The sequence below is a fragment of the Balearica regulorum genome, chromosome 5 (genome assembly GCF_011004875.1).
Source record: "Balearica regulorum gibbericeps isolate bBalReg1 chromosome 5, bBalReg1.pri, whole genome shotgun sequence".
In the NCBI taxonomy this organism is placed as follows: Eukaryota; Metazoa; Chordata; class Aves; order Gruiformes; family Gruidae; genus Balearica; species Balearica regulorum.
The window spans coordinates 59844302-59865606 of record NC_046188.1 but is presented as its reverse complement, the minus strand read 5'-3'; the positions used below and the strand labels follow the sequence as shown (position 1 = coordinate 59865606).

General features: G+C 38.3%; 1 protein-coding gene across 4 annotated transcripts in view; it reads left to right on the top strand.

Moving 5' to 3' along the window:
• Positions 1–21305, top strand: part of GALNT18 (polypeptide N-acetylgalactosaminyltransferase 18) — a 274192-nt gene that overhangs the window by 220106 nt on the left and 32781 nt on the right. For all 4 annotated transcript variants that reach the window (XM_075755180.1, XM_075755182.1, XM_075755181.1 and 1 more), the window contains exons 9-10: positions 726–863; positions 3629–3724. In XM_075755180.1, coding sequence (XP_075611295.1) covers positions 726–863; positions 3629–3724 — 234 coding nt within the window. The remainder of the gene's footprint in view (positions 1–725; positions 864–3628; positions 3725–21305) is intronic.

The following is a 21305-nucleotide window of genomic DNA, read 5'->3' as shown; positions in this document are numbered from 1 at the left end:
GATTTGCACTTAGATCCCTCTCTAAAAATTTCCACTGCATGATTTTAATGTGATAAATTATTGATTTTTATATACAGGGACTTTATGAAACTCACACTTTATGATCTGCTCTTATGATAAGCAGAAATTAGGTTAGCCAGAAATGTAAAGGAGAATAAAAATTAGAGGAGAGAATATCCTGCAATTGCCTTTATCAAAAATAGCAACTTACTTTTTTACATGACAAGAGAAATTTAATAAGTGGTATTTCAGAAAGGTGAGCAGAGCTTCTGCTCTTTGCAGTGAAGCAGTAAACCCAGACTTCAGAAACAGCCAGAAAGTGTCATATACTAATGATTAGGCCACAGTGGGACACCAGTAATAAGGTTGTTTCTAGGGCAACTTGCTACTTCCTGCGAATTACTTTTGGATTTGGAAAGAGCCAGGAATTTAGAGAACAGTGACATTCAGCGGAAGCTAGATCTAAACCCCACTGAAGTCAATAGGACTGGTTCCATTGACCAAAGCAGCCTTTGAAAGAGACCCTGCCATGGTGACCTGAATCATATTTAACTGGGCCACTTATGGAGCATGTGTGGGTAACAGACTCACATCGCAACCTAAAGCAGATAATTATCGCAGGCCATAATCATCTTTGCAATGAGGGAGACTCTGGATGATTAGTTTACACAGAAGTGTATCACTGATGTCTTTTCTGCTTTTTCTGTCCTTTGTTTTATGTGCAGGACTCCGGAATTGATATTGGTGATATTTCTGAGAGGAAGGCCTTGAGGAAAAAGCTCCAGTGCAAGACCTTTAGGTGGTATCTCGTCAGCGTGTATCCAGAAATGAGAATGTATTCAGATACTGTCGCCTATGGGGTGGTAAGGATCTTGTTTACATTTCCCATTCTAAAAAGGTTGGGGAGGAAGGTGTAGTAGTGGAAGTAATTCATGAAGACAATGCCTGGCTCTAAGTAGAAGAATCGGATAAACTTGAAGTCACTAGTTAAATAATCTGTTAGACTGGTTAGTTGACAGAAACAACTGCTCTGCTGTAGTTTGTGCTGAGGTATTCTGAACATTATCTTCCTCCCTGATTTTTTGTTTATTTGTTTGTTTCATGGCTTGCATTCCACTCAGAGATACTCAAGGCATGATTTTTTAGACACGTAGGAGGTCACATCAATTGGAAGGTTTGTGGCAGCAGGTGAATTGACAAAATAGGCTCAGTATTTTAACTGCAAGCTTCTTAATATTGTAGCCAGATTTTAGAACCTGGAATGCCTGTATTTTGGGATCATCGTCATCATTACTTGTGTGACAGTAGTACCCTTGTCTATGTTGAAATCATGCTTGAGTTGTACTGTGCTAATTAAAACAGATAATTCTTGGCCTTAGAAAACAGCAATCTAAACAGAGAGGGCAGGTGTGCGTGACGTGGAAGGTGAAAATCAGCAAACAGGCACCCTGTGATTTTATATTCTGCTAAGAATTTTTCATCAGCCTTTGGAGGTTTCTTGATGGCAATATACAAACCAAAAAGAATCAGAAGAGTTTGTAACAGAAATACTGAACTCATGTCAGCAGAACATGCATATTTAGGTACTACATAATAATGCACACGATGCAGGCTTTTGTCTGCAGTGTGAGAGTAGCCTCATCAGTTACAAAAGATGCGAGGAGTAGGCCTTATTCATTATTTGTTCTGTCACAAAAGAAGTAGTGGACAGCTATGGCAACATATCTGTAGAGGTAAAGGGGGAGTGTTTTATGAAATACTGTTCTATGAAACAAAAAGATAAAGTGCCCCAGTCTTTTTAGTAAAAGAACAGTTTGGATCTCTAATCTTCCTTGCAAGCTTTCCTGTTCGCTTGCATGTCTTCTAATGGAGAAAGGTGTGATATTTCAAAGCAAGTCAGCTGCTTGCTGATTCTGTAAGTGCTTCCATTCATCAACTTCTTCATTTTTTGTAGAAAAGAGATATTGCTACTATAGCATTATCATTAATTTAAAAAAATACTGAGTAATTACAAAAGTTACCTGAATAGGGGTGAGGGTTAGGATGTAGGCATCTACAGTGTCAACACCTGTATTTATTTCCTGAATCCTAGATTTCCTCCTGTTCTGTGAGAGTTAGGAAAATAGTTGTATCATTCATGTCTAGTTAATGCTGTGGCATATAGCTAGGGTTAGGGTTGGTGGCCAGAGTAAAGGTTTGGGAACCAAATTTCTTTCTGAATTCTGCAGTACCCTTAGAGTTAGGAGAAAGCAATGTCAGCGGGCCAAAAGCTGATGTATTTAGTGTAGGCACTGGCTCCCTGATTTCAGCTTGATGTTTGAGATAATTTTGCAGATTCAAAGTTTGAGTTTGTGGAAGAGGTTTTGAAAAGCCAAAGGTAGCGATGGATTCGGGCACGAATGGATCCAGGATACTTATCATTGCTTTGGAGAGAGTGGTGCCTAACATCTGATTACGATTAGAGTCATGGCTGTGGTTATGTTTATTGCTAAGAAATACAAAGCTTTGAGAGAGGAAACTTTATTTAATTCTTGCAGCTAAGGCCAATATTGATACCTAATGCATATTTTCTCTTTAACATTGAGATTTGTTCTATCATTGAATTTAGACTTACGTTTGGAGTTGGAACTCTTGTAGAGATGAGTTCATGGGTGTGATTTTATTCACTGCCTGGCTTCAGTCTTTGGCTTGTACACACTTCTTACATACTAGTGCACTTCTAGACTTCCTTTCTAAGCATATCAATTTGTTTTCCTCAAAGGAAGCCCCTGTACCCAGCTGACAGGACTTTCAGTTAATCACAGATGGTTGCAAACCACATCGCCTCTTCACTGCCTCCATCAGGCTATTCTCTCATGTTCTCTGAACTGATCTTATACCGCTGAACACCTTTATAGATGCCCATGGGTATGCAGTCCACATCTTTGGCCTCACACTCTAAAAAGACCTTCCAGCTATCTGTGCTCATTAATTTAGTACTTCACTTTCAGAAAATTCTGTCTCAGCATTGCACAGGTAATATACAGGGCTTTGGGATGAACAGGGCCAAGTACTTTGCAGTCTGTTCATAGCTAGATTGCTGTGCTGGGTTAGCCCGGAATAATACAAAGAAGCACTAGTGCATACCAATTGGCCAGAAGTCTCTAAGTGTCAGCAGAAAGGATATTTTTTAATTATTTCCAGAAATCAGAAGACTCTCCTGAGTGACTCTGAAAAGCTGTTTAATTACAGGGCTTTGTCCTATGTTTGAAACTCATCCATACTGCGATGCTAGCTGCACTGGTAAAAAAATTGCCTTTTGTATATAGTGTGTACCAGACACTCATTAGACTTAATATTTTTAAAACTTATATAAAAAATAATTGCTATCTCTGAAGGCTTTTGAAATCTACCCTCCCTGAAACCTTGTGTAACATTATTGGTATCAGTAGTGTTGGATTATCTACAAGGAAGAATTTAGTCCAGGTGCTTTCTCTTCAATATCTTCACTGCAACACGTATTCTTAATTTTGCATTTTTCCTTGCTCAACTACACATGATTTTTTTTTTTCAAAGAAAAGAAAGTAATGACACCATCTTTTTCTCATGTAAGATTTGCTTGATTTCTTTTTCTTTCTGTTTATTTTAGCTGCAGAATTCCCTGAAAAGTGATTTGTGCCTTGATCAAGGGCCAGACACGGAGAATATCCCAATCATGTATATCTGCCATGGAATGACACCACAGGTTAGTTTGTCTAATGATCTCTAATATTGCTGCTGCTCTTAGTGGACTGTGTAGGAGGAACCATGTTGTACTTGTCATGGTTTTCCTGCAACAATACCTCTGTAAGCTGTTTAGTAGCTCTTTTATAGAAAGCTAGAATGTTATTTCTGCCATAAATTGAGAATTGTTAGTATATTAGCATTTTGATAATGAAGTTTGTTTATTCATTTTGAAAGAATTTAAGAAATATGAGAGTCAGCACTGACCCAGGTTTATTGATAAAAGTTTCCATTTCTGATCTTTAACTGTGCATGTCGTATGAATGAAACAATGCATTTTAAAAAATTGTACATACATACGTACATATGTATATTCAGTCTATTTACACATTATCCGAAGCAACATCTTTTTTTACTTGATATATTTACTGTCTCATTTTCACAAATCTGAAATGTTCAGCCACCTTCTTCACACCATAAAGCTGTGTCAACTTCCAAACCCTGTTCTTGTGAAACCCTTCTTCTAAAGCTGTTTTTCTTTCTCTGCTGTTGTCCTGTTACTCTAGTATGTGCCAAAGACTCAAATTACCAAAACCTTTCCATTTTCTTACACAATAGCTGGATTTATTGGCAAACAAGAGGGTTAAGACATTGTATCTCCCCAAGTGGCTAAGTATATGGGCATAGGTTAAGGTGTTTCCATGCAAATCTCGACAGTAAAAATAATGTTACATGCTTGTCAAAGAAAGACAGATGTGCAAATTATCTAACTCTAAAAAGTAACATAAGCAAAAATGACATAAAGGAAATGGATGTATTTGTGGGAGTGACTGGAGAAACTGAAAAATCCCTCCAGTTTATGTAATTTTTTTCTGACTACCTTTTATATTTGCTTTCTGAAAAGGACCCTATTATGCTCCGCTTAAGTTATGGAATGTGGTTTTACCTATGGAATTGTCAGTTACATGATTTGACTATACAGCAAATGAATCCTCCTAATATGTCAGCAATAAACACACAGCAACAAGGTAGTCTTGTCCTCTGTACCTGGATCTCATCGTGAGCTGGAAACATGAGTTTGGTGAAATGCAGATACGATTCTGTACCTCCTTACCAAGTTACACATGCTGCAACTGTGTTCTGTGCTGGCTTCCTTCACCTAGTGCCTTTAATATTGATCTCTAGTGGCACCAGGCTTGAGTAAATTATGAATGATGAAGACAAAAAATATCTGAAAATGTCATCCATCAGACTCAACTCACTGCATGGGCTGTGGCTTATTTGTCACATAATTATGTGGTAACCACTGTTTGCCTCCAGGAGGTTTTTAAGCTAGTCCTCAGTGTTTGCTAAGGAACTGTGTAATTCACCCGTGAGCCAGAGCCATTACTCTTCATCTTCTGGGAGGGCGCCATAACTGTCTTCTGGCATGTCATCTGTGATAACAACACACTACAGGCACGGTTGTAAATTCCAATTAGAAATTTTAATTATAGTTAAGAGGCAAACAACAACAACAAGTCACTTCAATTAGCTCAGTTCAGTATTTACAAGATCAAGAACTACCTTTGAATGTCAGCTGAAGTTGTGTATAAATGAGATAGCAGGAAATAAATGACAGAGGGAAAAAGAGGCAAGGGAACTTTTCTTGACAAGATTCTGCTCCTTTCATAATTACAGTGTTGTGTCTCCTTCCCATTACTATGTATTTAATTTTGTAAATAATGATGTTAAAAACAGCCCCCCAAAAAGGCTCATATATAAGTGATAATAAGTGAGAACTTTCTTTAAAAGAGGAGTAGGCTTTTCCTATGTTAGGGATTATGCTATTAACAGGGAAAGCAGTAACAAACATTATTTGGCATACTTCTATGAGATTTCCATTGTTCATATAGGATCTCTTGCTTAAGCAGAGCTGCAGCCATTTACGTTTGCTCTAGCATATTGGGAATATTTGAATAAATATTCCTTTTAATCTCAGTGAACTTGCCAGTAACCACAAAAGATATTGGTGAGAGGCTAATTTTATTCTAGTAGTGGTGAAATGCTCTATAAAGGGGGTTATTTTGCCCACCTGGTAGTCCTTATCAAAATAGATTAGTCAAAACGATTAGTACCCTAATTCAGGACTGCTTGTATGACTAAGGGTTTTGGTGATGCCGTTCTTCACTCTGGTGCAAAGTTTTACTGTTACAGCTATACCATTCATGGGTTTAGAGCTGCCATCATGGAGGGCTTTGCACAGTTGCATCTAGATGTGCATTAATATATCTGGCTGCCAGGAACCATTCCCTCATACGCAGTTTAAGTTGCTGTTCTTAGTTACTGCTATAGCCTCTCTTCTAAATTGGGTAACTTCCTTCCCCCCCCCCCCAACTCCTTTCAGATGTTTTTGGATTTTCATCTTTTTGCATGGGAAATGGCTTAGATGAGGTGTTTGACATCAAGTAATAGTTTCAGAATTGTATGTACGGCTATTGTTTCCTTTTAGCATGCTTTATACAAGAAAAAAATCATTGAAGTATGCGTACCTGAAAGTAAAAATTCATGCTCCACTTTTTGCAGACATCATGGAGAACATCATGTGTAGCTTCATTATTAAAAGCACTAGAAAATAGCAAGGAAATATCCTCAAATATCACAATGGAAGGATCAGAAATAATTTCCCCTGCAATGCTTCAGTTTCATTTTAAATAGACATCAGAATTAGTGATGGTAAGGCTTCTGTGATTCAGATTCCCCAACTTTTTAGCAATCACTCCATACGTTTACTGTAACTAACATTCGCATAGTAGTTCATTCCTGCTAGTATCTTAGAGCGCTTTATAACTGTGTTTATTTTGTAGTACTGTTCTACAAATAGAGAAACTCATGCAAATCTTACATGTGGTTAAATAGTAGGATGGAATGGAAAATCAGGACATAATCTGTCTGTTTCCTTAGTCCTCTGATACTACCAATGAGAGAGAATTTCTTTCAGCAGAGTATTTGGCTTGGCCTGGAAAGACAGAGGGCACTTGAAAAACTAGAATCCACAATTAGGTACATTTTGTACCCTCCTTCTGTCTTCAGAGAGTGTTTCCCAGGGCAGCTGTATTTTGTCCTGGTCCCCAGGTGCTTAGACACTTCAGGAGTTATGATACCATCCACTGAGTAGAGCTATTTACATGTTCAACCAGTGAAAAAAACAAAGTTGGTGGCGATCCTGCAATGCGTTCTCATGAATTTAAGGGAAGAATTGCTATTACTTTATCTGTAGTAAGAACGATTGCATTACAAAATGTTGCCCTATAGATTCTGTTGAGAACTTTTTTGTCTAAGTTGTAGCATTTGAACAGCACAACTTCTCAGTTGCTCATCCTCCCCCAGGGGGAGCAGAATGATGCTTAACTTCCTAAGCATCACATCCTTCCATCTCTGCCTTTAGTCACTATCTGTCCAAAATCAACACTGTCATTGCTACTCCCACCTGTACAGCAACAGACAGTGTGTTGGCATAACTCCCTAGACTCATCAGCAAGAACATCACTATCACACCTGGGCATCTGCTATCACTTTTCATAGCCACCACAGCTACTGGGCAGCTGTTAGATGTGCATGAAGCAAGGCTGTAAGGTGGTTTTGGTACCTTTGGTGTGCTGATGGTCAACCGTTTGGAATGGGCTTTTAGTTTATGTCTTAGCCTGTCATATCAAGCCTCTTCTGCTGTGCAGTGCTGCTGCTTCTTAGGATGGCTGAACGAAACTGACTTCTGCAACTATTGAAATACCTAACATAGTAAATGCAACATGGTAAAATAGTTACAACAGTAGTTAGAATAGGTTCCTACTACACTGTTCAGTGGTGGTAGAAATCATGTTGCTTTAATTGCCCGCAAACAGCTCAGAGGCAAAGCACAACAGCCCACAGTTGTTCTTGGCCAAAGAGACTACGCAGGAGATAGCTGGGGGTGTGAGGAAGCAGCCCCCCTTCAGTGCAGTGCTAGAGGGAAACAGGCAAATGGGGAGATGAGGTGGACTGGCAGTAAGGGAGAAAGTGAGAGGAGCTAAATGTAAAGGAAGACAGAAGAATAGTAGCGGCAAAACAGTACAAAACAAAGTTTATGTGAGGTTGCTGGATTTTATAAAGTGGTTCATGCAGAGAAGGATAAAGATACTGTTTTAATTCCTGAACTTGTTGAAGCAAAGCTACAGTTCAGTCATATGTTTAGGCCTTAAAAGGTCCATTTCCAGCAGTGCCCCCATTTTGCATGGAAAAGATGGATGGTTGTAGTTGCAGTAAGTACATGGCCCAGGCCTGACTGTGTTCTCTTCCTAATTCTGGGAACTGCCTGAGCCTGAATGTTTGGTGTTGTTTAAGACTGCTGTTTAACCAGGCCTGTAATTGTGAAGGCAGACTGATGACAGGGTGTCACTTGCATTAAAACTACTCCTGAGTGCTAATTTGGAAGATTCTTTGCTGAGAATGAAACACCACATTATTAGAGACTTTATAAGTGTTGTATAATAAACAAGTACCATCAGTCAATGAAGTGGTATTTTAAGTACAGATTTACCTTGAAAAGTGCTTGTGATTGAGCGGATAATGGGCAGTTCTGTGTTCTCTTGTTCAATAGCTTCTGGCTCATATATTTCTCAATTTATAAGCAGCTAAACCACAACTCTCATCCAGGAATGTGAAAGTCAATACAAACCCAGTTCGATTTTAGGAATTCAAGTTGAGGACCAGAGTCAGAAGACAAGATCGGGAGAATTACTAGAAGAGAAATGCAGGTGAGAAGGGACACCCGTTCATATCCTTTCATATTCTTCCAAGAGATTGCAGAACTGACACTCACAAAGTGATGACTACAGCCCTACCATGTATGAATTATTGCATCTCTGCTGAAGGCAATGAAAGGAAGTCATGCCAACAAGGAGAGCTATGCCAGTTTACACTGTATGAGACTCTGACCTGAAAGCTTAATGTTGTATTCTAAGCAGAGCCTGTGAAGTACTGGAAACAGCAGTTGCAAGAATTCCCACGAACTTTTAAAAACCCTTTGTATGATTCATGAGTGCTCCTTTTTAAACGTTATTCATATGTGTTTTTGTAAAAACTATTTTTTCTTCAATGAAACTTCTTAGCACGATGGTTGTTCATAGACGGATATTTGTTAATTTGTAAACAAGAATATATGAGAGTAAAAAATGGCTGTCACTTCAAGGCATTTATTTTCCAGTAAAAAAAGATCACAAACACCATATAGTTGTTAGTCCAATTTGTAAAACCCAGGAGAGGGAACAATTCATAGATGTTCAGCAAATAAATATGAAAAGAAAATAATTACAAATAATTTGAGGGGGAAAAAAAAGAAGAAATTTGTGTTTATTTTAAATGAATAATTTAGACATCTCTAGAGCAAAATTAGTGTGATCTTCAAGTTCTTGAGACATTACAAATATAAACATCTCAAAATTGAGTTTTAATAGAGCCTTAAGTCTGTTGCATCTTTCGTTAGATTCCTGTGCCTAATGAAATTCACATTGTACTGGACAATTGTCAATGCCAGAAAAACTGGGAGAAGAACCACATGCTTTATCAGAATGAGTGTTAAGGGAATTTGGAAGCAGAAACAGTAGCCCTCTTAGGATTGGCTTTCTGTGTATGTCACGTATGCTGACCAAGAAGCATTATATACCATTCTATAAGGATAAATGAATAGATAAAATGTGATTATATGATTTACTACAGGTCAGGCTTTCCATGACACCATTCCATTTCCTTTAAAAAAAATAAATCATGGAAATAATGAATACTGCAGCTGCTTTTCCTTGACAGTGTTGACACTACAGCCAACAGAGCACCACAATATTGCTGTCCTGAAAAGTTACAGGTGAAGGAGTTTCTGAAGTTTAAGAACAATGTATAGCTGTGATGACTCAAATCCTGAGCTGGCTTACAGATGAATATTTATTCTTTTTTTTCCTACAGCTGAAAATTAAACTTACAGTGAAATCGTAATTATTCTAGGCCAAAAATACAGCATTCTAAGAAACTACTATGAAATATGCATACATTTCAGAAAACAAGAGGTCTTTTGTTAATTAGAAGTAGGACCATGTTCTTAAGTGTGCATGTAAAACACATAAGCATTGCAAACTGAGACTCTGTGCAAGAAAATACTTAACGAAAAGGCCCCACATCTAGCAGCTGCTGATACTAGCACATTTTAGTGGTTGTCAGGGAATAATGAAGAACAGAACAAAACCTGCTGATGTGGATCCATGATTGATCCTTCAAACTTGATAAATCGCTGCCCTGAAGATGAGATGTCTACAATAAACATTTTCAGGGAGTCTTTTTTAAGAATAAAAAGCACAGCAGCTGTTTTAACAGCTGTCAGTCACATGCAAACTCCGGGTTGATGTTCATGTTTGTCTTCAAGGTAAATGTTAGATACGTTCAACATGTGTGTATAACAGTCTGATCTGACATCTGCTCTGCGCAGTACTGTTTCTTTCTAAGGACCCGCTAACGCATTGGTCTGAAGTTAGCAATTGCCTGGTTTACAATGATTATTTTATGTATGCAGACACATACAGAGTACTATACAGAAATTGAACTGTACAAAACATCCAGTCTTGCTCCAGATACTTTGCAGCAAAAAGTCACACCATGTGGTAGGGAGACTAGTCATTCCTCTTTGTACAGCCAAACTGAGTATGTCATCATTCATGCAAAGTGAAGCAGCTGCATCGAGAGAGTGGCAGCTTTGCTGGTCGGCCTGATTCTTAATGTCCCTGCACAGGGGTCTCTGCTTCTCTTCACGTTTTTCCAGAGGCTGCATCTGACAGAGCACAGTCAGGCTTATTGTTTTCCTTTGCTTTTTTCATTAAGTCTCATGGAATAATCTAAGCCCTAACTTTATGTATATACTACATGCTTTCTGGGAACAAGGGTATTTCCACAGTAAATGCTTCTGGAACTAGAATAGCTTTTTTGCTTGCACTTTTTTTTTTTTTTTTTTTACGTCTAGGTTGCTCAGTTCAGTAAAGGTCCAAATAATAGAGGATGAAGTTACAGAGTTAGTGAAACTGCCTAGCAAGGATGGTTATAAGCATTAATGAATTCTAATTTTTATTTTAAACATATTCTGTGAAGACTTTGCTTGCTATGGCAATTAATGTCTTATATAAGACATTCCTGCTGAGTAGTTTATTTGGGCTATTTATATTTCCATTGATTTCTTTCAGTGCATAAATGCTGGTTTTGATCATAGTAAAATTAATAGAAACTGTGATCTTGTTTGCAATGGAAGCAAAATCTGGTGTTAGTTTTTTGCAATTCCTTTCAAAGTGGAGAGATTTTCCTGATGTATGCCTGAGAAACTAAATCCAGTGAACGCTTTTTCAATGTTGCAGCCTCTTTAGAATATGACAGGTGCATCAGGGAGTTACAGAGATGTTTCAGAGGTTTCCAAAACCAACCAGTCCTTCCTTGGCCTAGCACAGACAGGCAGTACAACACTTTCTTCTTGGGGATGTGTTGTGGATGAAGACTAATGTATCATTTCATGTGGTATATTATTTTGGGTTTTTAATCTTTTTCCTTAAGTTTGATTCTGGCCAAATTCTCATTATTTACTTCAGTGCAAAGTTTCAGAGAGAGAATCTGTTAATTTGATTTCTAGTTTTGGAGCAAATTTTGTACTGAACCATTTGCCCTGAGTAAGTTATTTCTGTACTTGCTGTGGTTTGATTCAAGAGGCTTTCTGTTGATACAGATTCTTCTCTATTGTCTACCTCATTCAAATTCAATATCTATTGCATGGTAGGAGAGATTCTCTTGAACTGAAGAGAGTTGTTCATTTGCAGGTGAACATCAGTGGTGTTGAATTATTAGCTTGTAAAGTACAAGTAGGGATCTGATCACTAGGTCCATTGTCTGAGCACAGACTGGTGAGTGATTTGTAGCCTGTATTTTGCAACTGACCATAGTCTTTATGATAGTAGGACCAGAGATTAACCTGTCTCTTCATTTTATGAAAGTATCAGACATAAGGAACGTCATTCTCTGTTCACAGGGTAAAAGACAATTGAATTCAAAAGAATGAGCACAACAGGTCCTTCTTCAGGTTTCAGACCTAGGACAGGTCTTTTGTGTGTTGCACTTCACTGATTAAAAACAAAGGTAAAGAAAAAAAGCTGCAGAACTGCATTATTCTGGATCAGAGGGAATATCTTACACATCCCTCAATTTGGAAATAACGGAATGGATAGTGCTGCTTTTTCATTTTTGTGTTTGAAACTACGTAGTGTAAAAACATTGTGTATGCCTGTGAGAATTGAGAGAACTGATCACTTGGAATTGAAACTGCAACCATAGTGAAATGAAATAGTTGAAAAGCAATCATTTTTGTTCCCCAAGAGTAACATTGATTTTCTCAGTTGGGAGCATACAGCATTTATGTACTCTTGGAGACATGGTTTTGTTTCAAAGAAATTTTTTCTTTGTTTCAATAGGCTGGCCTAGAATTAAAAGACTTAAAAATGTCTTAGATGCTTTTGAAATCTATATTCTTGACTAGTGTATAGGATCACTGCTGAAGGTGAGTGTGAATAATGAAAAAGGAAAATACTACTATAAGCTGAAATCAGTGATCTAGCTAAATCAGTAATCTTGACATTCAGGTTCCAGGACCTGAGCTGAAGTTAAAAAGCAAGAATTCAAAAAGTATTTCAATTCTTTTGAGTGCTATGAATATTTAGGACCAGAAGGAAGAACATTAAGAACTTGAATTACTTGAAAACTTAGAGCCAAAAAGAGTCTAAGAAAACAAAGGTCTTTTTTTAAACAATATCGGCTAATTGATAAGCATTTTTCTGACTGAGAAATGACTGCTTGTTTTATGCAGGTAGATGCAGCAGAGGAGTCAAAGGTAACTTGGCCAGTGCCACAGATGGTGTGTGTTTGAAAAAGCAAATAAAAACCCTAACCACAAAATATCACAGTAATAAAAGCAGTTGTCCATAATATGCTGTATCTGTTCAAACATCTAGTTTTCTAAGTAAAAGGGAAATGCTCATCTCAGAGAATGGATAAGAGTTCTTTTAAGATAGCTGTACTATTTAATATTTTACAGTAGAGGTACTGGTGCAATTTTACATACATTCCAAGATGTGCTGAAAAGATACAGAAGCATAAGTTGACCTTTAATGGGAGGAAAGATTGCAAATGCTGATCAGAAGTAATGTCAGAAGGGCGCTTAGAAAGCACTTTAAAGACATTCAGTTAGAAAGCTTTTGCCTAGTAAAGCAGGATTTCCGTAGAGATAATAGAAAATTCAACAGACAAAAATTCTGATGTAATTTACTTAGACTTGATAAACTTAACTTTCGTCACATTCCTGCAGAAAAGAATAATGCATCGTATCAGCAAAAAATAGTAGTAAGCAAACTTGCGGAGTGCACAGAGAGGTACATGGGGGACCACAAAGAATGCTCGTGCACAGAAACAATAGGATTAATAAATTAACGCCTCCATTCTCCTCTGTTGTACCATACAGCTCACAGATCTGGGGCTTTTTCAATTTGCTTATTTGAGTTTTTTAAGAAAAACTGGTTCGTTGATATTGCTGTACATTACAGAAGGTTTTCCCAGAATTTTTTTATAATAATTTATGAAGTATTTCCACTTCATGTTTTGTCTATCATGTTACCATTACCTTGCATGTTTTCTGCATTGCTTTAATTTTGGACTTGCCTCTCAGCCCTTGAGTTATCCTCTTCATCTTGAATTCTGTTGCCTCTCTATATGACTAAATCCTACTTTAGCATCATTATCATCTTTCTTGGTTATCTTGTCCACTGTTGATATGTCTGTTATTGATATAGGAGGAGAGGGACATATATCTGCTGTCTCTATGGTTTGACTGGAAATTATTTATTCAGCATTTTGTTAAATAGGTGAGGCTGATGCAGGAAGAGAGTAAGTGGAATCTCAAAGGATTTGGTTTTCAGGCTATTTAATGTCTTCTTTTAATTTCTTTGCATTTTATAAGATTCAAATCATGGTTACTGAGCTTGTGATGGTCACTGTAAGAACTTTACTGCCTAGTTCACATTTTTAAGGTAATTTGCCCAGAATATCTGTAGTAAAAAAACTGCATTGAAAATGTAATTGAAACAAACTGTTGTGAGCAAGTGCAGTACCTAAGAATTTAAAATTATCAGAGCATTTCAAGCTCTCATGTAGTGTTTTAATTTAGAAGGGATTAGAGTTGTTAACCTGAATATTATACAATAGTTCAAAAGTGTTCTCATCTGGGAAATAAAAATGCACATACATTTTCAGGCAATTTTTTCTTTCTTGTGTTAGAGTATGCAATTTTTTGTATGGATAGATTTGGCCAAAAGGTTTTCAACAAGTAAAAACATCAAAATATTTAAAAACATGAAGGTGAAATACTGCTTAACTTCTAGATGATAAACCCGGCGCTGGATTTTGGATTCAGATTCTGTGCTTTTCCTCTTGGACACTAAGCTAATTAAGGGTAACACCGCCTTTCATATTTGGTTCAGTTCAGGGGTACAGGCTTACAGTTGTGTATTACATGCACCCGGTGAGCTGGTGCCAAAGGGCTTTGGAGCTAACAGCCCCAAAATATACTGGCTGTTGTGGTTTTGAAGCTGCTGCTGCTGACTTTTGTGATAGTTGGCTTACACACTGCTCTGGGAGCCTAAAGTTGACCCGCTTGGAGATCTCGCTCAAGTACTTTGCAAATGAGCACTACTAGTATGGAGTGATGAGTGGTGTTCCTCACTGTGGGTACTAGACCTGCTGAAAGTCATACAGGACTGCCACAGCGGGACCAAATACCTTCAGAAAGGAATACAGCTTGTAGCTCAGCATCAGTGAAGTGGTATTCACTGGCTTGAGGCCATCAGCCATGTCGCTACCAGGGCTGCAAGCACCTCTCTTCAACAGTGAAGTGCAGGCCTTAGGACAGCACACCTGTGCTATGCTGCATGGTGCTCCTGCCCAGCGGGGCCCTGCAGACACCCACTGCTGGGAGCCCACCAGTGGGCCATAGGGACAGGATGCTCTGCCTTCCCCAGGGTGGAGCCGGCTTTCCTCCACCTAGAGGTACGCTTCTGATGTCCAGACAGATCTCCTCTTAGGTCATGCTGTACTAGAGCATTGTTGTCAACAGTGTAGCAGTTGAGAACTGCTAGAAGCCATACCTCCTGTCCATACGTGAAAGCAGTAGCTGCCTCTGGCCTTGGATGTGATGTGACTGGTGAAAAGAGTGCTCCGTCTTAGTTATTTCTTAATCATTTCAGTGGTACTTCACAAGTGTCCATGTATTTTTTTCTCCTAACAAAACTGTGTTAAGTGGCTATCCTGACACCACATACTCATAGGACCCTGATATTCCATATGCTACTTTAATGTTGAGTTGAAATATTTTTTAAAAGTGAAATTAACTTTCCATTTTCTATTAACAATCTTTCTCTGCCAGGTGGAATAGGTGTAAAAATTTCCATAGTTCAATCGATCTTCATCTCCAAAATATATAGTACAATCAAAAAAAAGGACAGAGCTTTCCTTCGCTAAGTTGAAAATGTTTTTAATTAATGCTTTTGGAGAAATAAAACAGCTGTGTTGGGTACCTGCAGTGTCTCATAATCTAACACTATTTAAGCATTTCATATTTTGTAAGTACATTAATTTGAAATAGATCAGAGTTGCATATTATGTAGCAATTACTAGAGTTATCCATATTTTAAAGATGTCTCTTCCCAGTGCAAATTGGCATTTCAATCAGCAGTTTTGAAAACCAGTTGTTGCTTACAATATAAATGCAGTAATTGTTGGAAGGTTGTCAATTTAGACATTCTTTTGACTGATGCTATACTGTGTCATTTGTTACTTCATCGGAGTTAAAGTTCTGAAGGTCAGATTTTTGTTTCTGAAATTCTTGACAGTATGTGAATAACTGTTAGAGAAGGTAGTTAATACTGTAGATGGAAGATTCACTTTATAATTTCTTTAATTTTATTGATCATTTTATTATGTCATTCCATTAATTGAAGCCATCCACTGGCTCATTTAGAATTCATGGACCAAATTCAGTCCCTATGAAAGCATATTTAACTCCCTCTGTAATTACACGCGCCGTATTACTTCCACAGCATTCATTTAAATTCTGATCAGCAGTACAGTCTCAGATTAGTTTCTCTCTAGTATTGTTCACCATTTGCAGAGTAGGGGATTTTGCGGAAATGTTTATGGCATGATTGTATCCACAGTGTGTTTCTGTGAACAAGGGGTTTTTTTCTTCCTGCTCGTTAACCATCATTTGTCCAATCAGGAAGCAGAGAGAATATCAGAAATTATTTTTTCACTTAAAATCTTGACTGAATATTTATGACTAACTGGAAAAAAAATCTGCATTGATTTGTAAGCCAAGAAAAGAGCTGTATGTGTCAGATAATTTATTTGAAATCAGCAATCAAAATAGCTCTTAGCAAGAGTTAAGTTCAATCTAAACCTGGTTATATTTACAGAGTAGAAGTGTTTTCCCCAAAAGAAAATACGGGATACTAGAGACTTTAATTTAGCGTTGCTTCAACAACCAATGGCTAGAAATTAAAGCCATTTGGATACAAATTAGGATACAAATTAGGAATAAGGTGCATATTCATATCAGAGCAGATGATTAGCCATCATAAGAAGCAGTGACAGTAACTGCTGAAGTCATCAAAGGTGATACAGTTCTGGAAACTATAGTCTTTTCTCTTAAAGTGTGATTAAGCAAATTATACAGGGATAGCTCTGCTATGCCAAGCCTATCTGCTCAGCTGGCTGTCCATGAAAGCTTAGAGCAATCAAATGAAAAAGCTGATGAATACATTTAAGTTACTGAGATGTTACTAAAATATTAACTTTGTATTTGTTTAGCACTGATTGCGAACATCGGAGCTTTGTTGCTGTTGCTGTGTTACAGATGTAGTGATTTATTCAGCACGCATATTCCATTCAGCATTTATTTTTAGTGCTTTCGAACTCTGAAATTAGCCTTAAAATTGTGAGGTCTGCATTGACTGACTCACTAATGGCATCAGTGTGGGAAGGAAAAAATAGCAGTACAGCTTATGAACTCACAAGTTTTATTAAAATAACATGAAGTTTAAATAAAAAAAAAGGAGAAAACTGAGATTACCACATTAAACCTGGAACTTCTATAGACCGTGCTGCTTTGCATTTAGTATGGAGGTCTGTGACCAAAGGGCAGGGACAGAACTCGGTATGTAAGAAGGAAAACGTGCCAATGCTGGTAAATCAGAGCTGTGAATTTCAGATCAGTTTGGGCTTTTAGTCAGATCTTCTATTTTAGATTAACACAGAACCAAATCCTTCAATTTTTCATTTGTCCTTAAATGTGTTCAAATGAGGATATCTCCCATGGTTCAAACAGAAATTATCAAATACTATTGCATTAGTGTAACACAATGTGGTAAAAAGGTTTCCTTTGTTATAATGTGCCTACACAATGTTTTCACAGTATGGGCATATAGTGAGTACCATCTGACTTCAAAATGTTGCATGTTATCACTGTTACATAAGCATCACATAATTCCTTAGTGTTGCTGGCTAGAATTATGACAATGACTAATTCCTTCCAGTACCTTAAGGGGGCCTACAGGAAAGCTGGAGAGGGACTGTTTACAAGGGCATGGAGTGACAGGACAAGGGGTAATGGCCCTGAGCTGAAAGAGGGGAGATTTAGATTAGAAATTAGGAAGAAATTCTTTACTTTGAGGATGGTGAGGCATTGGAACAGGTTGTCCAGAGAAGCTGTGGATGCCCCATCCCTGCCTGAAAGTGTTCAAGGCCAGGTTGGATGAGGCTTTGGGCAACCTGGTGTAGTGGAGGGTGTCCCTGCCCATGGCAGGGGGGTTGGAACTAGATGATCTTTGAGGTCTCTTCCAACCCAAACCATTCTATGACTAATCATGTTTTTATTTATTTGTGTCTAATGTAGTCATGACACTAAGTTCTTTCAACTAGTGGATTTATTTAAACATCTCTTCAAGTTTATACTATTTCTTGATAGTAACTATGAATTTGGGGGTTTTAAGAATTCCTGAAGCAATCAGATTGCTTTCTTCCCAGATTGCATTTTTTAATTCAATAAGTAACAGAAGTAATCGTAAGTGTTTGCATAACAATGGACTGTAAGAACTGGGACCTTCTTGAGCACTCAAGGTAAATTTAAATATGAAATGTCAAGTGAGCTAAATGTTATTGTGCCACATGTGTGATCTACATGGTTAATACTGTGAAGTACCTAATTTAAACACTTTCAACAGGAGCCATGCTGAATAAACCCTGCCCACTGTAGACTCCATTCATAACTGCACATAAATAATTGGAAGGAATATTGAAATCTTAGAAATACTACCTGAGAGGATAACTCTGTAGTTATGGTCACTAAAAGGAAAAAAAACACCACCTACAAGAACTGTGGCAGGTTTGATCTTTATTTCTCTTTGACTTCCTTGGCCCTCTTTAAACTTCTAAAAATCAATGCTGATTAACATTTTTGTTACAGACAAACACTACCTCTTATGATTCCTCCTGTCCCTCCAACTTTGTTGCTCTCCAGCTGTTTGCAGTCATGTGCTTATGGGAGACTATTTCCCAGAATCACAGCATGGTTGAGGTGGGAAGACACCTCTGGAGATCATCTAGTCCAACCCCCCTGCTCAAGCAGGGTCAGCTAGAGCAAGTTGTCATCTCATGATACTTTCTTTTCCTGTTCTGTCTGTGGAAAGCAGATGAAACCCAGCTCATCTTGGGCAAGTGAAGAGCCCCTTGTATGGGCAAATATAAGTGGCATTGAAATAATTCTGTCTCTTTCTGTATTTGCTAACTCCAAGCCAAGGATCATGTCTAGCCAGGGCTGAAGAAAAGTTCCTATCAGGAAAAAAGTTCCATGGTCTCAGGTAGCCATCACTTCCCCAAAAAGCTAAAAGTTCCCCAAGAATTGATATGGATATAAAATAAACACTATTATTTGACACCTGGTTTTAGCTCTTTAAAGTGAGCAATCCAGGCTTTAAGGATATAAGGTAACTTTATCCAAATGGAGTAACCCATAAACATGTTTCATCTTTAGTACAAATCCGTAGCGGCTGTGATTCAGTAGTATATACAACAGTCGGGATGAGGCATCCTAGCTGATAATGAAGGATAAACTCTGAGTACTTTAGGCTAACATGACAATGACTAAAGCTCTCATCTCAGTAAGACTGGCCCAAGGATTTCAGTCAATGCCTAATGAAACGCTCTCTGGCTAGCAGCCTTGAAATGTGGATCAGGCTTTAAAAGTAGAGCAGCTTCAGACAAATCAGAGAGATACTTAGTGTAACCAGGAGACCAAACCCCATGTGCTGTAGAGAATGTAAGGTCAGTAACAGTTTTATTATGAGAAGGCAGATCACTTCATGTATGTATTTTGAGTTAATGAAATCTCAGGAAGTTTAAGTTGATTATTGAGGGAAGAAAGCATCAAAATAATGTAAATAAAGAGCAGTACTCCTGTGAATAGGAAACATTTTGTATCACAAGTGCAAATGGATGCACGTCATCTAAGAAATGCTAATTAGTTAAAAAGAGTCCCTTGCAAAAATGGACTTTGTGCAGAAGATTCAGGAGTGCTTAGGAAGAGATGCTTAGGGAGAGGCATCAGAATTTGACCTCTCCTACTCCAAGGTGGAACAGCTAAAAGAGAAACGTGCATTAACGTACATGAAAAGGCTTGCTTAGGAGCAGTTGTGCATGCACGAATTTCTGATCTTACAATATGGAAGAACTTTTTCTCCAGGTTTGTAAACTAAAAGCTGAATCAGTGATGGGAACACATTGCTTTCACTTCTCTAATGCACAAACAGATGGGTCCACATGGACTGAGATTGTTTTTCTGCCCTGTCTTCAAAACATTTTTCTTCCCTTCAATGACTACAAGCACAAAATTATAATAAATCTCTACTGTCAGATCTTAACAGGTCAGATTGCGCTCAACACCATATCGGGATCAGGTACATTAGTCTGATTTAGTGTCTCAGATGAGGCTGTCGCCTGTCACCTCAGCTTTCCCATTCATCTCCCAAGTTGTTCTTTGAACATTGCAGGAATAACATTTTCTGGTACCTGCTTTTAGGGCTGATGCAGTTCAGTTCACAAGGAAAGGGCTCTGTTGGCTTGAAGCAGACCATGAGATTTCATCTGGAATTTCCAAGAAGTTGGTGGTGTAATTTTTAACTCTCCCAAGTTTATTTCCTCATGTGAGACTGACAAGTATAGGTCACAGAGTGAGTTGTACTGGAGATTCTTTGACAAATTGCTCCCGTTATTCTGCTTATGAGGATAACAACAGCGTTTTCTGAAGCATGCTGAAGGAACTACCTTGTAGTTAGTTATGGTTCTGTCCTCCAGATGCATACCAGGGAAGGATCTGGACCAGCAGTTTGTTGACTGAAAATCTAAGATTTTACTCCAGTTTGGTTTTGTTTGGGGGGAAAAGCTAAGCACAGTTAATGTGGCTTTGAGTTAAATTTAGCTCTGCAAATGCTCTTTTGTGGTTTTGCTACACTTAATTCATGTCATGGACCAACATAATATATACAATACAGAGAAACCCACTCAGGGAAATACGTTCTCCCATGTAGTAATCTTATTGTAAAGAGAGGTTCAGTGTAGGAGAAATCTCCCTTTTGCTGAGAAATCCAAGAGCCTTGAAGCAGTGTGAGGCCAGCATGGATCTACCACAGAATGGAAAGGTTTCCAAAACCTGCAGCCAGAGACTGCAGACCCCACGACCTGTGGTCACCTGTTCTACTGCGGTACCAGCAAAACTCAGGACATAGCTGCTGGTTCAGTGGCTTTGTGATCATGACAATCCAGTTGTGGGAAGGACAGGATGCAAGTATTGAATTGTCTCTTTCATAAGCTTCTGCACAGGCTACCTGGGCCTTGGAGCCGAGTGTCTAGGAATTGGGAGGATCACTCCTCTCCTCCTGGACAATTTGGCAAGGATGCATTGGGTCAGGACTGCAGCAGTGTGTCTCTCCTTGGCAGTGCCTTAGCACAGCTTTTCCTCTGTCGAGGGCATGGGCCATCATTCCCTGGGAAGGAGGGGAGGAGCAGGGAGGGAGCAGTTGATTCCCAAACCACTATTTCTCCAGTGCGTACCCCTGCACTTCTAGGGAGGATCTGGTCCTAGAGGGCCCGTGTGAGGACACAGATTTGCGCTTACAGGAGAATCAGCTCTGCAGAATAGTACAAATCACTACATAGTTTATTGTGCAATGTTATAATCCTTCTTAGTGTTTTTATTTATATGCAAATTAGGAGGCTGCTAACAGTAGTAATAATTGTTGTTTTAGAACAATTGAAAGGATGTCATAAAATCAATTTACTTAAAAGAGTCCTGAAAGAACTGTATTATTTATATTGCAAATATTCAGTGACTTTTAATTATGAGTGACTAAGGTGCCTAGTTTTCATATTAATTCTAATAGGCAAGACAGAGGGCTTTTTCTCTTCTTTAGGTC